The following is a 17978-nucleotide window of genomic DNA, read 5'->3' on the forward strand; positions in this document are numbered from 1 at the left end:
TTTTATTTTAAAAAAAAAAAAAAAAAAAAAAAGGAATATTTTATTTTTACCTGTAATATCTATTTAATATTTGTTCCTTTAAAAATTACTAAAGCTAAACATTTTATGAATGTATATACTTCAATAAAACAAAAAAAAAATATAAATAAAATAGAATTAGTTTTAATATATATATATGAATAGATTTTTTTTTTTTTTTAAGTATATTATTAAAAAAAAATGTATTATTTAGTCTGTTCTTATTAAATAATAAATTACTATATTTCACGAAATTTTATTTTATTTCATTTTTTCTTTACATTTTTTTTATTACACTCAAAAAATTTTGTTAAACTATTATAAAGTTATGTAGCTAAATAATTTTATAATGCTAAATGCTTATGTGAGTGTTCATGCTAAAAATTTTGCACTTATAATAAAAAATATTTAATAAAAATCTATTTAAAGGATAATTTATTTAATGATAATAGAAGATTTAATTAAAAGAAAATATATATATGTATATATAATTACTGAATTGAAAAACTTTAAAAAAGAACTCTTCAAATAAATTTTAGGCTTTTTTTTTTTTTTTTTTTTTTTTTTTTTTTTTAATATTGGTAAAATAATACAAAAAAATGTTGGTAAAATGTGAAACAAAAAGTCAACGAGTGAAAAGTATTTCCTTTCATCCAAAAATAAATATGATATTAGCTGGATTACATAATGGAGTAATTCAATTATGGGATTATAGAATAGGTATTTTAATTGAAAAATTTGAAGAACATGAAGGACCAGTTAGGGGAATTGATTTTCATAGCGTTCAACCACTTTTTGTTAGTGGCGCAGATGATTATTTAATAAAAGTGTGGAATATTCATTTAAAAAAATGTGTTTTTAATTTAGTAGGTCATTTAGATTATATTAGAAAAGTTCAATTTCATCCAGATTATCCATGGATTCTTTCTGCTTCAGATGATCAAACCATTAGAATATGGAATTGGCAGAGTAGAGTTTGCATAGCTATATTAACAGGTCATAACCATTATGTCATGTGTGCAGAATTTCATCCAAACTTAGATTTAGTTATTTCAAGTAGTTTGGATAAAACCTTAAGAGTTTGGGATATTAAACTATTAAGAGAAAAACATGTAATATCTAAAAGTGATAATACATTAAGTGATAAACCTTATGGATTATCTAAAAATATATATAATGCAGATTTTTTAAATATGACCAATAATATGAACACATATTCATTTATTTCTAATCAACAAAATCAACAAAGTAATATGTTTGGAGCTTCTGATGCCATATGCAAATTTATTTTAGAAGGTCATGAAAAGGGAGTTAACTGTTGTGCCTTTCATCACAATTTGCCTATTATTGCCTCTGGTTCAGATGATAAATTAGTTAAATTATGGAGATTTAATGATAATAAATGTTGGGAGTTAGATACATTAAGAGGTCATTTTAATAATGTTTCTAGTCTATTATTTCACAGAAGTAATGATGACTTGCTATTAAGTAATAGTGAAGATAGAACAATTCGTATTTGGGATATTAATAAAAGAGTTTGTATTCATACTTTTAGAAGAGAAAACGATAGATTCTGGGTTCTATCTTTTAAACCTGATTCTAACCTAATTGGTGCAGGACATGATTCAGGTATGGTTATTTTTAAATTTGAAAAAGAAAAAAGTCCATTTGATAAATTTGAAAACCTTCTTTTTTATTGTAAAGAAAAATGTATTTTTGTATATGATATTCAAAAAGATATGCATACTAATATTTGCAATATAAGAAAAAATACTAATGCTATGATATCAGGATATCATAAATTAATTTATAATCATTTCTGTACAACGCATATTATGATTATTTTTATATATAAAGAAGAAGAAAATTTCTCTTTTGATTTAATTATATGTGACAAAATTAACGCAAATAGTAAAGAAACTAATATATCTCCTTTTAATGTTTTTAATCCATGGTCTCAAAAAAAAAATGCTATAAAAAATACTACTAACGATTTTAATATTGATAATGTGAAATGTATAATAAAAAACAAGCATTGTTGTAGTGCTACATTTTTATCAAGAAATAAGTATATATTTGTCGAAAAAAAAAATAATAATTATGTTTTAAATATTCATAATTTACCAGATGATAATTTATATAAAAAAGTTGAAATTAACTTCAAAGTAGAAAATATTTATTCTTTAAATAATAATAAAATAATTATATTTGGAGATAACAAAATATATTTATATGACATTAATCTTAAAAAAATATTAAATGAAATGAATCATACAGACACTATAATATCTGTAGAGGTTATCAAAGAATATATTGCTTTTGTTTTTAAATATAATGTTGTTATAACTACTATTGATTTAAATCATTTATGCACAGTACATGAGTACGTAAGAGTAAAAAGTGGTATATGGGATGAAAATAACAAAAACGCTTTTATATATAATACTTTTAGCCACTTAAAATATATATTAATTAATGGGGAAAAAGGGTTAATTAAATATATGAAGGAACCAGTATATTTATTCAAAATTTATAATAATAATATATATTATATTAATAGACAACAGTTAGTTAAAAATGAAATATTAAATGATACAGAATATTTGTTTAAGCTTGCTCTAATTAATAATGACACAGAGCTAGCTCATCATTATTTAGATATAGGTAATTATAGTACAGATAATAATAATAATAATAATAATAATAATGAATTTCAAAAAAAAAATTTATATTTTAGTTATAATTTAATAGGATATATTAAAAAAAAAGGATTTGCAAATTTAGCAGTGCAAATGGTTAATGATAATCATACCTTGTTCAATTTATCTATTCAACTTGGTCATTTAAATAATGCATTAAGAGCAGCAAAAAAAATTGATAAAAAACATATATGGAATATTTTAAGTGTTCACTCATTATTATTAGGAAATTTTGAAATAGCTGAATATTCTTTGCAGAGAAATAAAGCATATGATAAATTATCATTTTTATATTTTTTTAGTGGAAATATAGAAAAGTTAAAAAAAATGTTATCCATATCAATTATAAGAAATGATTTTATCTCGATATTTTTAAATTCTCTTTATTTAGGAGACATTGAGAAAAGAATTAATATTTTTATTCAACAAAACCAATTAAACTTAGCTTTGCTATGCTCACATTTATATAATATACCTATCAACATATCAGAAAAGCAATTTGATTTTGATATAAATGAATGTAATTATTGCCCTAAAAAATCATATTATCTCTCTCCACCTATTCCAATAGTAAAAATTGAAGAAGAATTAACAAAAAATAGAAAAGAAGTAGACAATTTAGAAAAAAACGGAGTAATGAAAAGTAATGAAGAACGGATAACGTGGAATAATTCTTATAATTGGCCTTCTATTAATTTAGAAGAGACTTATGAAACAGATAAAAATGAAATTTTAAAAAAGAAATATTTAAAATCTAAACAAGAAAAAGATACAGATTATAAAAATCAAAAAGTTACACAAAACATAGAAACAAATATAAATTCTCAAATAAAGAGAAAAGAATTTTCTTTAGAGGAAGAAGAAGAATTTAGTGAAATTAAAATAGAAGAAAAAAGTGATTTTACAGAAGAAAATGATGTATGGAAAGATGATGTCAATGATGAAGATATTAATATCGATTTAGACGTTGAAGAAAAAGAAAAAATTTTTAATAAAAAAGTTACTAAAATTGAAAAAGGAGAAAGTATAATTCAAAAATCTTTAAAAAAAAATTCTAAAATAATTGATTATATAAGAACAGAAAATATTCAAACTGCCCTAAAATTAATATCTAAAAAATATGGAATTATTGATATGAAACCATTTAAACCAATAATTAAAAATATATATATTTCTACATATGTTTATTTAACACCTATGCAAAATTTTCTTCCTCTAAAAATACCTGTTAACATGAATGAACAAACTATAAATAATACTTTTATCACAAAACATTTCTTATTTAGTCAGATAAAAAAAGCTCATAAATTAGTAACTTTAGGAAAATTTTCTTTAGCCTTAAATCTTTTTAGAAATATATTATATCATTTAGTATTTATTGATCCTACAGATAATGAAAAAGAACTATCTGATTATTTAGATATGTGTAAAAGTTATATTTTAGCTATGAGATTAGAAGAAGAAAGAAGTGCAACAGCTAATGAAGATCCTAGAAGAAGCTTAGAATTAATGGCTTATTTTACATGTTGTTCTTTGCAAAATTCTCATTTATATTTAGTTTTAAGAAGAGGTATGGGATTAGCATGGAAAGCACAAAACTATGTCACTGCTGGATCAGTAAAAAAAAAAAAAAAAAAAAAAAAAAATGAATCATATAAAATAATACAAGAAATAAATTATACAAATTTATAATGATATACATATATATATTCTAAAAAGTAAATGAAATTTTTTTTTTTTTTTTTTTTTTTATCTATTAGTTTGCCAAAAGATTAATAAATGGAAATTATGAAAATATAAAAGGATCTGAAGAAGAAATTATAAAAGCAAAAAAAATTTTGCTTATGTGTGAACAAAGAAGTACAGAACAATATAATATTGATTATGATCATAATGAATATAGTAATAAAATAAAGCTTATTTATATTTATACATTGTTTTTTGATTTATTTATATCTTATTTTATTTTTTTTTTTTTTTTTTATATAGGAAACTTAAAAATATGCTGTGTTAGTTTAAAGAAAATTAAGGCAAATGAAGATTGTATAAATTGCCCATTTTGCTTATCAATTTCAAAAAAAGAATTTATGTCTAATTTGTGCCCTAACTGCTTAGTAGCACAATTAGGAATAAAAGTATGGAAAAAAAAAAAAAAAAAAAAAAATTCCTTTTATTCTCTTTTTTTTTTTCTCTTTAAAGAAAAAATATTATTTTTTTTTTTTTTTTTCTTTTTTTAGGCACTTGGATTTGATTTTTTAAACAAAAACATTTGAAGTATTGTATTTTTTTTTTTTTTTTTTTTTTTTTTTTTCAGTTAAATAATTTAATAAAATAAAAATTACATTCATTTTATTATTTTCTCTTTTTTTTTTTTTTATGCATATTATTTTAGGTAACTTGTAAAATATATATTTCTTTTTTTCTTTTTCATTTTAACATATATTTGTGTAAGAAAATAAAAATAAACAGATACACATATTTTAAGGATTTAAAATAATAAAGAATGATTGTATATATATCTCTACAATTGATGTTTTAATATATATATATATATATTTTTTATATAATTATGTAAAAATGATAAGAATTTTATATATATATATATTTTTACTTTTAAATATATATATATATATCTCTTTTTCTTTTCATTTTGCTTACCTTTGTTTGTCTAAAGATTTTTTTTTTTTTTTTAAATGTATTATCATTTATACATTTTCTAACAATACTATTTAAATAAAAAAAAATTAAAACATTATATTGTGCTACATTTCTTTGTTAATATCAACTTTATTTTTTTTTTTTAATTATTTTTTTCTTTTAAATATTGTCATATTATTAATGTTTTTTATTTACATATTTTTTTTTAATTTTTCGTTCTTTCTCCAAAATAAGGAAATTAGAAATTTAAAAGAAAAAAAAAAAAAAAAAAAAAAAAAAAAAATTAAATACAAATACTAAAATACTAAAAAAACAATTTCATTTAAGAATTTAAATTAGAAAATTAAAATAATTTAAAACATACCTCATCTACAATGCACACTTTCTTTCAAATGTAATTTAGTATATATGTTTACTATATTTAGTAAAAATACAATATTGTTATAGTATAAAAATAGAAATTTTAAATCAGAAATATCCTAAAATTATACTTCAAAAATATTTGTATATAGAATATAAATCATTATAATCATCTTTGTTTTATCATTTTATTTAAATAATTTATTTCTAAATATAACCGATTTTCAATCTATATATAAAAAAGAAAAAAAAAAAATTTATAAAAATATCTATAAAACTAGAAAATATTAATGTGTATATATTTTTTGGTCCATGTATTAAAGTTTTATTTTCTGATAGCTTTTGATAATTCGGAATTTTTTCTTTTTAATTTATATTGATAATACCTTTGTAATTTTCTTTTAAATAAATAGGAAAATTATAAAAATTGCTATACCATTAAATACGAAAGGGTTTAAAAAATTAGCTAAATGAAAAAAAAAAAAAAAAAAATATATATACATATATATATATATATATATATATATATATATATATATATATATATATATGTGGAGTTATTAATCTTTTTTAATGTAATTGAATAAATTACCTGATGAAAATGAACTTCATTTTTATTATGACAGAGTAAAAAAAAAAAAAAAAAAAAAAAAAAAAAAAAAAATGTGTATATATATATATAATAAGTACATTAATATTCTTATAAAAAATTTTAGTATTTTTTATTCTTTATTATTTAATTTTGTTAGTTGTTAGTTATTTATATATATATATATATATATGTATATTTTTTCTACCTAAAAAATGGAGAATGGGACGTTTTTATTAAGGTATCAAAAATAGTTAATTTAGGATCATTAAAATCTGTTGGTAATCCAGATACAATACCAGCTAAGTTTTCTTTTGATAAAACACTTTCACTTAAATCACTATATGATGAAAATCCTTTGTGTACATATTTTACACCACTTTCAAAAACATCTTTAACAGCTTTACAGTTAGCTTCAGTTAGGCAAGCAATTTTTACATTACTATTTTTTGAAATATATGATTTAAGATCATTTAAGTTATTAATATTAAGCTCTTTTAATACTATAATTTTATTTGAATGAGTAATTAAAGATAATCCTTGAGATATTTTCGATGTATCATTTCTTAAACCTTCTTCTGTCGAACTTGGAAGTGACAGAAAATAATTTTCAGTTATGTCTATTTCATTTTTATTTAAAGCATTAAATACATCAACAAAAAATAAGTATTTTACTTTAATAGCATTTTCATCATCAAAAATTCTTTTAGAAATAGTTTTCCATATTAAAAACATTAATTCTGGCCAAAAACCGGTTGGTGGATCTTCATTATAGTCTCCTATTGATCCCCAATTTTTTCCCTTCAATGCTCCTACTTTTACTTCTTTATTTTTTAATATTTTACTTAATACATCATTAATATCACTACTTATATCAACTTGTTCAATATCAGATATACCATCTAATGATTCAGTTGGTGAATAATCCACATTGTGTTTTTTAATTAAAGCATCTATCTGACCATTTGATATTAAAACTTTCACAGCTGCATGATATAATTCCATTAAACGGGAACTTTTGTGAAGTTTTATATTAGTTTCGTTACAAAACCCTTGAAAAATATATGTTAAAAATATTAAAAATACTATTTTAAAAAATACTTTCATCTTTTTCTTACTAATGAAAAATATATATATATATATATTTGTTTTAATTAAGCAAACTAAGAAAATTAACAACTTAAGATATGCTTCTTAAAAAAGGAACTCAAAAAAAAAAAAAAAAAATATATATATATATCACCTAAATTTATTTATATATTAAAAAAAATTATTTGATTATGTATAATTTTAGATTTAAAAGAACTATTAAAAATTTCTAAAAATTTTTATATTATTTTAAAAAAAAAAAAAAAAAAAAAGGAAATACAAATATACTCATTTAATCCACTAAAATGAGAGCAATAAATATGGTTTGTCGTAGATTCAATCAAAAGAGGTTTGAAAAAAAAAAAAGAAAAAAAGGAAATGTTAATTTAAATGATAAAAATATTATAGAACAAAATACATGTATTATTAAAAAATTTCATAGTTAATATATATTTTTATATGATTTTAAAGATTTAAATGTGAATAGAAATAAGTAATAATTTTTTTTTTCTTTTTTATACAACAAAATACTTAAGGAATTTTAAAATAAAAATTAAGTGAAATTTATTATCAAAATTAATAACAATATAAAATAAATGATAAATAATATTTGATGTTCCATATGCAATTTTTAATACTTTTCAATAGTTAGAATAAAAATAAATTATGCATATGTATATATATTTTATCTTTTAAAAAAATATATAAAAATTTATAATAAAATTAGAATAACTAATATAAAAATATATCATAAATTCTTATATTTATATCTTATCTAATTTTATCATAAAACCATTTATGTTTTTCAGAAAATACAATATATATACATGCATAATATGTTTTCACTTTAAATAATTTTTATAATATTATTTTTTATAAAATATAAGAATAAAAAAAAAATTTTTTTAATAAAAACATTATTTTTAATTTTCTAAAAAAAAAAAAATAAATAAAACTATTAATATTAATCTTTATTTTTCAAAGTAATTATATGGTATTTTCAATTTTTTTTTTTTTAAAAAAAATCATAATATATAACTCTAATGTTCAAAGCAATCTTCAGGTATTAATGACTTTAATTCATCATTTTCAAACATACTTTTAATAATATCATGACCTCCAATTAATTCGCTATTGATATATAACTGTGGATAAGTTGGCCAATTAGAATAAATCTTTAATTGATTTCTAATTTCTTCATCTTGTAAAATATCATAAGTTTCATATCTAATCTTTAAACTATTCAGAATAAATATAACTGCGTTACTAAATTTACATTGAGGAAAATGCTTATTTCCTTTCATAAAAAGAATAATTTTATTATTTTTTAAAAGATTTTCAATTTTTTCTATTATTCTTTTTTCACTATATTTTTCTTCATTGTTATTATTTGAAGTAATATATTTTCTCAAAAATGCAGTCATACTACCCAAATGACTATTTACAAAACTTTTAATAAGATTATTGTCTTCATAGAATAAAAACTCACATCTACTTATATTTTCTTTATTAACAACATATATTTTAATAGTATCGTAATCTTCAATCAATGCCTTTAAAACATTAATATGGGATTCATATTCTTTTGCTTTATTTGTATTAATATAAAATAATTTTAAACCCTTATCTTCTACATATTTTTCTTGCTCTTCTACTTTAATAAAATTCATTTTTTTCTCAAAGGATAATATGATAAAGGTTAAAATAAAGAAAAATGAAAACTTACATACAAAAAAAAAAAAAAAATGTATTCTAAAATTATATCAAAGATATAATGAATTGAACTAAATTAAGAGATATGTTAAACTTGATAAAAATTAAAAATAAAATAATTAAAATACATCCATAGTAAAAATTTATTTTTTTTATGAAACTCAAGTAAATAAATAATAAAAATAAAAATAAATATTAAGAAAAAAATATTGCAATAAAGTATGTAAAATTGTTAAAATAAAATAAAAATTATTCTTTTAAAGGATAAAAAAAAAAAATATCAAAAAATATTAAAATTCCAATAATTATTAAAAAAAGAAATAAAGGAATTATATGATTTTTAGTAAAGAAACAAAATTTTGAAAAATGATTAAAATAAACTAAAATGCATATGTATATATTTAACAGAATAAGTAAAAATTTAAATAAGAAATTATACTTTGAAATAAAAATAACTTATTAAAAGAAAAATCTGTATTCATTAAAAATATAAGTTTAATTCAATATGAACAGAGCTTCATATACCAACATATAATTTCCTTTTTTATTTATTTTGGAAAAAATTGAAGAAATATAATTAAATGTTTTTCTTTTTTTTATATAACTGAATGCTTTTTTAAGAAAATTATATTAATAATTTTTCATTTTTAAAATAGTTATTAAAATAAAATAGTTTAATTAATATATTTTATTAACTATTATTATAATATTTATATGATTTTATTCTACATACTAAAATTTTACATTTCTTTTAAATCAATTTCTACCTTTAAAAAAATTCTACTTTTTTAAATGATAAAAAAAAAAAAACTTATCAACTAAAATTTAAAGATTAGCAAAATTTTATTAAATAGTACTAATATTTATTTTAATTAAACAAAGTATTATTTTTAACTAATTTATAAAATATTTCATGAAATAAAGAAATAAAATAAAAAAAAAAAAAAAGTATTTCTACACTATTCTCTTATTACTATATACACATTTGAAAAAAAAAAAAAAAAAAAAAAAAATCTAAAATTTCTTGCTTTTACTAAGAATATAAAAAAAAAAGTAAGTTATAAAATTTGGTTGTTTATTTAATAAATGCAATAACTGATATTTTAATAAAAAAAAAATTAAAGGAAAAAAAAATATGGTATTTTTATGGTTTATTTAAAAAAGATTGCATTGATTTGAATACGAATCCTTTTTAAGATATTACATAAATAGGTAAATATATTTTGTCATTTTTTAAAATGTTTTTATAAATAAGGAAATTTAACCTATATCAAAAAAACAATTCATAAATTTATGAATACATGAACTTTTGTATTTATAGTAACAACGTTTAAAAAAAAAAAAAAAAAAAAAAAAAAGAGAAAGAAGTATGAAATATAAAATTCAACTGTAAAAAAAAAGTCAAATATAAAAAAAAAAAAAAATAGTTCAAAAAATGAAATAAAAATACATAATATATATATATATAAAAATGTTTTAAAATATCTATCTGCATGAAATATATATATTTTCATGAAAGATATAAAACATGACAAAAAAAAAAAAAAAAAATCAATATAAAATATTAATTATTTAAAAAAGGAAATGTTTTTAATAAATTATAAGAATAAATCCTATTTATATATGTATATATATTAATATATATATACATATTAATAATTTTTTGAACAATTAAAATAATAAGGCATTAAAGAAAAAAATAAGTTAAATAGAAAAATATGTTTTTATAAAGTAAAAATATATTTCTATTTATTAAACCAAATGTATCTAATTAAAAAAGTATAGATAAATGTTTTACTGATTAAAAAAAAAAAAAAAAAAAAATCAAAAAAAAATAAAAAAAGAAAAAATAAAAGAATAACGTCAAACTTAATGCTGCATCCTTTTTTAACCACTGCATAAAGAAAAGGTTGAAGAAATAAGATATACTGAGAAGAATATTGAGTAATAATAGTAAAATTATATAAAAAAAAATAAAAGATTAAATAAATAAATAATTTGTATATATGTTTTATATAAAGAAACCTCATTAAGAAAATATATTGAGAAATATTATAAAAAAGAAAAGAAAAATAAGGTTAAATTATATGCAAAAATGAGTAAAAATAAAAAAGGAAAAAAAAAGGATGATTTAGACGCAATTTTAGCTGAATTTGGTATAGATGAAAAAAGAGAAGATGAATTAAAAGAAGAAAAAAATGAAGAAGAAAAAAATAAGGAAGAAAATGAAATGACAAAAATGTCTAAATCGAAAAAGAAAAAAGAAAAATTAAAACAAAAAAAGGAACAGATAAAAAGCAAAGAAAATGAAGAAAAAAAAGAAGAAAATCTTGAAAATCTTGAAAATAATATAGAAATGGAAAAATCATTGGAGGATAAAACAAAAGAAGAAAATGTAGCAGAAGTCGATGATACAATTAAAAAGAACAAAAAAAAAAAAAAGAAAGAAAAAGAAAAAGAAAAAAAATCCACAACAGTATCGGAAATTGCAAAAGCTGCTACAGAAAGGTTACGTTTGATAAAAGAATATGAGGAGAAAAAAAAGGAAGAAGAAAGATTAAAAAGAGAAGAAGAAGAAGCAAGAATTAAAAAAGAAGAAGAAGAGAAAGAAAGAAAAAGATTAGCTAAATTAGAAAAAAAAATGCAATTAAAAAAAGAAGGTAAATTACTTAGTGCAAAAGCTAAAGAAGAAAAAAAAAAAAAAGAATTATATTTAAAAACATTAAAAGAATCTGGAGTATTAGTAGAACCTAAAGAAAAGGTAAAAGCGGAAGTTATTAACTTCGATATTAATAAAACAAAATTACTTTTAAAAAAAAAAAAAAATAAACCAGCTATCAATAATAATGCAGAGGAAAAAAATAAGCAGTTATTAAATAATGAAAAAGAAAGTAAAGAAGAAAGTAAAGAAAACTTGAAAGAAGAAAAAGAAATTGTATTAGATGATTGGGAAGATTTTCTAAATATGGATGAAGAAAATAAAAAGGACAAAGAAGAAAATGAAAAGAAAGAAAAAGATAAAGAAAAAAAAGAAAATAAAACAGCAGCTAACACAAAGAAAAATACAAATCAAAAAAATGATATGTTAACTAAAAAAGGAAAAAAAAAAATAGAAAATGATGCTGATGACAATAGTGAATATAGATCAGCAATAGTATGTATATTAGGACATGTAGACACAGGAAAAACGAAACTATTAGATAAATTGAGACATACTAATGTTCAAGATAATGAAGCAGGAGGTATAACACAACAAATAGGAGCAACTTTTTTTCCGAAAGATGTATTAGAAAAAGAAATAAAAAAAATTGATGAAAGCATAAAGTGTTTATCAAAGGGAATAATGATAATTGATACTCCCGGTCATGAATCTTTTTATAATTTAAGAAAAAGAGGATCTTCTTTATGTGATATAGCAATTTTAGTAATTGATTTAATGCATGGATTAGAACAACAAACTAAGGAATCTATTCAAATATTAAAACAAAGAAATTGTCCTTTTGTAATTGCATTAAATAAAATTGATAGATTATATATGTGGAATAAAAATGATTGGTCTCCTTTTAATAACACTTTTAAAAAACAAAAACAAGATACACAAGATGAATTTTATGATAGATTGAGACAAATTTTAAATCAATTAGCAGAACAAGGCTTAAATTGCCAATTATATTGGGAAAATACCAACCCTCGTAAAACTGTATCTATTGTTCCAACTAGCGCTATAACAGGAGAAGGTATAGCCGATTTAATTATGATTTTAGTAAAATTAACTCAGAGTTTTATGCTTAAAAATATTCAATATCATGATAAATTAGAATGTACTGTTTTAGAAGTTAAAAATATAGAAGGATTAGGAACTACTATTGATGTAATATTAACAAATGGAATATTAAGAGAATCCGATACAATCGTATTATGTGGTATAAATGGTCCAATTGTGACTGTAATAAGAGCTTTGTTAACACCTCAACCTTTAAAAGAATTAAGAATAAAAAATGAATACATTCATCACAAATATATTAAAGCATGTATTGGAGTTAAAATATCAGCAAATAATTTAGAAGAAGTATTATGTGGTACTTCATTATTTGTTGCAAATAATACTGAAGAGATTGAAGAATATAAAAAAAAAGTTATGACTGATATTTCAGATGTATTTAGTCATGTAGATAAAACTGGTGTTGGTTTGTATGTTATGGCTAGCACATTAGGATCATTAGAAGCTCTACTTATATTTCTTAATGATTCGAAAATTCCTGTGTTTGCTGTTAATATAGGAACAGTTCAAAAAAAAGATGTAAAAAAAGCTAGTATTATGAGAGAAAAAGGAAGACCTGAATATTCTGTCATTTTAGCTTTTGATGTTAAAATAGACCCTGAAGCAGAAAAAGAAGCTGCTATATTAGGAGTAGAAATTATGCAAAAAGATATTATTTATCATTTATTTGATGCATTTACAAATTATTTAAAAAAAATAGAAGAAGAAAAAAAACAAAGTAAAATGACTGATGCTATATTTCCATGTGAATTATCTATCATTAACGATTGTGTTTTTAATAAAAAAGATCCAATAGTTATGGGTGTTAAAATTGAAAGTGGTATTTTAAAGATTGGCACTCCTCTATATATACCAGAAAAAAATTTAAAAATTGGTAATGTTGTTAGTTTAGAATCTAATAAAAAAAGTTGTGATAAAGCTAGAAAAGGAGAAGAAGTATGTATCAAAATATGTGGAGAACCTCACGTAACTTATGGAAGGCATTTTGATTTTAATCAAAAAATTTACAGTAAAATTACAAGAGAAAGTATTGATGTTTTAAAAGAATATTTTAGAAATGAACTAACAATGGAAGACTGGAAACTTGTAGTTCATCTAAAAAAAATTTTTAATATCATTTAAAAAAATAAATTAAAATAAAATAAATAAATGAAAAAATAAAAATAAATATTTATAATGATAATATTCACATAATGTACAATTTAACTATACCAGAAATATATAAAAATAAAATTATGCCTTACAAAAAAAAAAAATAATAATAAATATAATATTTTGTTTATTTCAACAATGTAATATTTTAATTGTATTCTTAAATATATATATATATATATATTTATTTATTTAATTATTTATTTATTTATTTATTTATTTATTTATTTATTTTTTTTCTTTCTTTTTTTAATAAACATATTGTAAATTTACATAAAGACCTTATGATAATAGTTGTATAGAATATTCTATTTTATATTTTCGATTAAATTTAATATAAATATTTTTATATTCAAAATGTTGTATATATGTGCGTTATATAAAAACACTATTAATTTCATTTATTTTATATATATATATATATATATATATATATATTCATTTTTTTTTTTTATTAAAAAAACAGTATTTGAACATTTTCTGTTGTGTTATACTTTTGTTAAAATTTGAATATTTGAATATATAGCAATAACCATATTTAAAATAAAAAAAAAAAAATATAAATACTGATAGTTTATATTGTTTTATTACTTTTTTTTAGATAAACTTTTTTTTAAAAATATATTCTATAGAGATTATTAATCAATAAAATTTTAATATATAGATATTTCTATTTTTTTTTTATTCTTATTAAACGCCATTTAAATTATATACTTCAAAAATAATTAGACTATAAAATATCCTTTAATCAAAAATATAAAATAAAAACTAAAGAACAAATAAATTATTTTTGTACATTTTAATTTACATAGTAACTCTTAAAATAAAATTAGTTAAAATTTTATTATGTTCATCTATATTTAATAATTTTTATGTAATAAAAATGTAATTTTTGTTTTTAAATTTTTTTTTATAGAGTTTATTATGTGATACATACTTTTATATAATATAATTATAATGTATTTTATTATGATTAATTATTTAAGAATATTGCTTATTTTTTTCTTTTTATTTATTTCATTCTCTCTCTCTCTCTCTCTCTATTTTTCTTTTTATATTGATTTATATTTATATAAATCCATACACAATCACACCATCCATAATTACTATCTTAAAAAAAAAAAAGGAAAACTAAATTGTAATGGAAAATAAGAAAATTATTGTAAAAAATATAAATACAAATGAAAATATAAAAATAAATAGGAGTATTTTAAAAATAATATAATATTTTTTACAAATTAAAAAAATAATGTATTATCTTAAAACTAAAAATATATGAGAAGAAAAAAAAAAAAAAAAAAAAAATTAATTTATAATAATATATATAGAATTATAATACAAGTGTTAAGCATAAATTAATAGTATCATAGTTTATTTTAAAAATAGAAATAACTTAAAAAATATTTAGATATCTAAAATGTTTATAAAAATTTACATACTTTATTATTTTGTAGAGTCTTAAAGTATATTTTTTATGCTAATTTTTTTCAAAGCCAAAAGAAACGACATATTTTTAACACACTAAATAATTTTTAAAAATATGTAATAAAAAATTAAATGAATAAATAACAAAATAAAATAAGAATCATAAAATAAGTGAGATTATATAAAATTATTGTTATTTCCATTATCTTTATTATATTATTAAGACCACTGTTTTTCCTTTTTTATCTATCCCTTTTATTCATTACTTCAAAAAAAAAAAAAAAAAAATTCTTCTAATAGTATATAAAAAAAGTATTAAACTACATTTTATTTATTTTTTACATTTTATTATTTATTTTAAAAAGAAAAATATACTTATTACTTACTTAATATAAATGAATTATTAAATATTTCTAAAGATTATCATATAAATACTAAATTTTTTTTTTTTTTAAATAGAATAATTTATAAGAAATTATAATTTATATAAATATTTTCATTTTTACTTTCAACAAAAAAAAAAAAAATAATTAAAATATTTTTCAAAATGAATATAAGCGAATTTGAATTCTTTAATTATGCTAATAATCTAAAATATATAGAAATATTAGACTTATTTTCAAAAGAGTAAAAAAAAAAAAAAAAAAGTGAAATATGGATAATAAAAAAGTTTAAATATTAATAAAAAAAAAAAATTTTTTTTCTATTATATTTTTAAACAGATGGTTTGAAAACCATAAAAATATAGTTTTTATTAATGCATATTTACATAGTAATAATGATATATTAGATAATATAGGAGATGATAGAATTGATGTTATTGTTAATAAGGTATTAAGCAAATTTACTTATATATATTTTACATAATTTTGAACAAGTTACACTATAGTAATAGTCTTTTTTTTTTTTTTTTTATATATAGTTTGAGATATTACTTAAAGAAATAATTACTATATATTTTATAAGATTTATTAATTTTGAAGAAGGATATAAAAATAAAAAGGAATGTTTGTCAGCTGAAGAAAATAAAGAATTAAAAAACATGGAGTGCTTTAAAAAAAATACAGATATTGAAGCATGCAACAATTTTCGTATTTCAAGTTATATATCAGTATGAAAAAAAAAAAAAAAAAAATTTCTTAAAAAAAAAATGTGTAACTTGTAAAATTTAAGTTTAATAAAGATATAAATATATCTTTTTATTTTATTTTTTTTTTTTTTGATTGAATTAAAATAATAGAAAATATTCTTTAAAATTTTATATTCTTTTCTATAAATAGCTTTATCATGAAATGTCTATTCTAAACATTTTTGAGTTCCTTTTATTTTCTGATTCTATTTATGAAAGCATAGATAGCCACATGATAAATTTATATGCTTATATTTATTCTAATTTAGTGGCTTTCTTAAAAACGTAAGCTTATAAAAATATCTATACAAATATTACAAATTAATAAATTTTAATATTAGAAAAATAACAAAAAAACATTCTTTTTCTTTTTCTTTTTTTTTTTTTTTTCTTTAAAAGAAGTTCAGATGAATATTTTGTAAAACCTATGAATGAGTTATCTATAAGTGAGGTTATAAATGAAAAAAAAAAATTTAATAAAATAAAAAAAAATAATTAAGTTCAAATAAAGTTAGAAATAATTATAATTTTTTTTCTGCATAAAATTACAAAGTATAAAACAATAGAACTTTTATTATTTTTTTTTTTTTTTTTTGTCATGTATTTTATTTATTTAATAAAATATGATTAGATGTTAAAAGAAGAAAATGACAAAACATATAACATTGATAAATTAAAAATATATATAAACGTTATAAATACTTTAAGGAATATAACTGATAGAATTCATCTTTTAAATAACACAGTTGTTAATAAAATAGTAGATTATGGTTAAAATAAAAAAAGCATATTAATATATATATATATATAAATATATGTATATAAAAATAGTAGAATATAAATATAAAAAAATAAATTTTTTTTTTTTTTAATTAGACATTTTATTGATATTAATACCACTTATGGAGAAAAAACCATGGAGAAAAGAAAACTACATATTTGAAAAAAATGAGTAATTAATTTATCTATTATAAGAAAAATAATAGTTATTATTATATATAATAAATAAAACTTATTAATTATAGATGGATTAAAATAGAAGATAATACTTTAGCAACTGTTGAAAAACAAGTAATATTAAAATAAACAACATAAATTTATTTAAATTTTATAAATATTCATCATATACATATATTAAAAAATTTAATTTACTATTATAGTTATGGTTAATCTTATACACACTAATATTAAATAAATCCTGTCAAGAAAAGTAAATAATGAATAAAAATATTCTTAATAAAAAAATAAATAAAAATGAAAAACTTTTTTTTTTCCATTTAGATATGAAATGACTAATTATAGAAGGAATAATATTTTAAAAGTATTGAAAAAAAAAAAAAAAAAAAAAAAAAAAAAAAAAAAAAA

The 17978-nt window shown here is 18.1% G+C and overlaps 5 protein-coding genes across 5 annotated transcripts in view; 3 read left to right on the forward strand and 2 right to left on the reverse strand.

Annotated features, from left to right (window-relative positions):
- Positions 1-617: 617 nt before the first annotated feature.
- On the forward strand, positions 618-4990 carry PGAL8A_00135200 (coatomer alpha subunit, putative; the record flags this gene model as incomplete). Its single annotated transcript, XM_028674882.1, has 4 exons — positions 618-4334; positions 4478-4619; positions 4707-4852; positions 4955-4990. 4 exons carry the CDS (start codon positions 618-620, stop codon positions 4988-4990), a joined length of 4041 nt encoding a protein of 1346 aa, XP_028526469.1.
- A 1538-nt stretch (positions 4991-6528) lies between these two features.
- Positions 6529-7431, reverse strand: PGAL8A_00135300 (hypothetical protein; the record flags this gene model as incomplete). The annotated part of the gene is made up of 1 exon (XM_028674883.1): positions 6529-7431. One exon carries the CDS (start codon positions 7429-7431, stop codon positions 6529-6531), a length of 903 nt encoding a protein of 300 aa, XP_028526470.1.
- A 1022-nt stretch (positions 7432-8453) lies between these two features.
- Positions 8454-9083, reverse strand: GLP2 (glutaredoxin-like protein, putative; the record flags this gene model as incomplete). Its single annotated transcript, XM_028674884.1, has 1 exon — positions 8454-9083. One exon carries the CDS (start codon positions 9081-9083, stop codon positions 8454-8456), a length of 630 nt encoding a protein of 209 aa, XP_028526471.1.
- Positions 9084-11221: 2138 nt separating this feature from the next.
- Positions 11222-14029, forward strand: PGAL8A_00135500 (translation initiation factor IF-2, putative; the record flags this gene model as incomplete). The annotated part of the gene is made up of 1 exon (XM_028674885.1): positions 11222-14029. One exon carries the CDS (start codon positions 11222-11224, stop codon positions 14027-14029), a length of 2808 nt encoding a protein of 935 aa, XP_028526472.1.
- Positions 14030-16031: 2002 nt separating this feature from the next.
- The window catches only part of PGAL8A_00135600 (MYND finger protein, putative), a gene marked incomplete at both ends in the record, with an annotated part of 4092 nt that continues 2145 nt past the window's right edge, over positions 16032-17978 (forward strand). Inside the window, 10 exons of the mRNA XM_028674886.1 lie at positions 16032-16111; positions 16207-16315; positions 16407-16595; positions 16765-16898; positions 17013-17064; positions 17245-17383; positions 17490-17565; positions 17639-17684; positions 17774-17823; positions 17895-17934. Of these exons, the coding sequence (XP_028526473.1) occupies positions 16032-16111; positions 16207-16315; positions 16407-16595; positions 16765-16898; positions 17013-17064; positions 17245-17383; positions 17490-17565; positions 17639-17684; positions 17774-17823; positions 17895-17934 (915 nt within the window). The remainder of the gene's footprint in view (positions 16112-16206; positions 16316-16406; positions 16596-16764; positions 16899-17012; positions 17065-17244; positions 17384-17489; positions 17566-17638; positions 17685-17773; positions 17824-17894; positions 17935-17978) is intronic.

The sequence above is a fragment of the Plasmodium gallinaceum genome (assembly GCF_900005855.1).
Source record: "Plasmodium gallinaceum strain 8A genome assembly, contig: PGAL8A_v1_65, whole genome shotgun sequence".
NCBI classification, from domain to species: Eukaryota; Apicomplexa; class Aconoidasida; order Haemosporida; family Plasmodiidae; genus Plasmodium; species Plasmodium gallinaceum.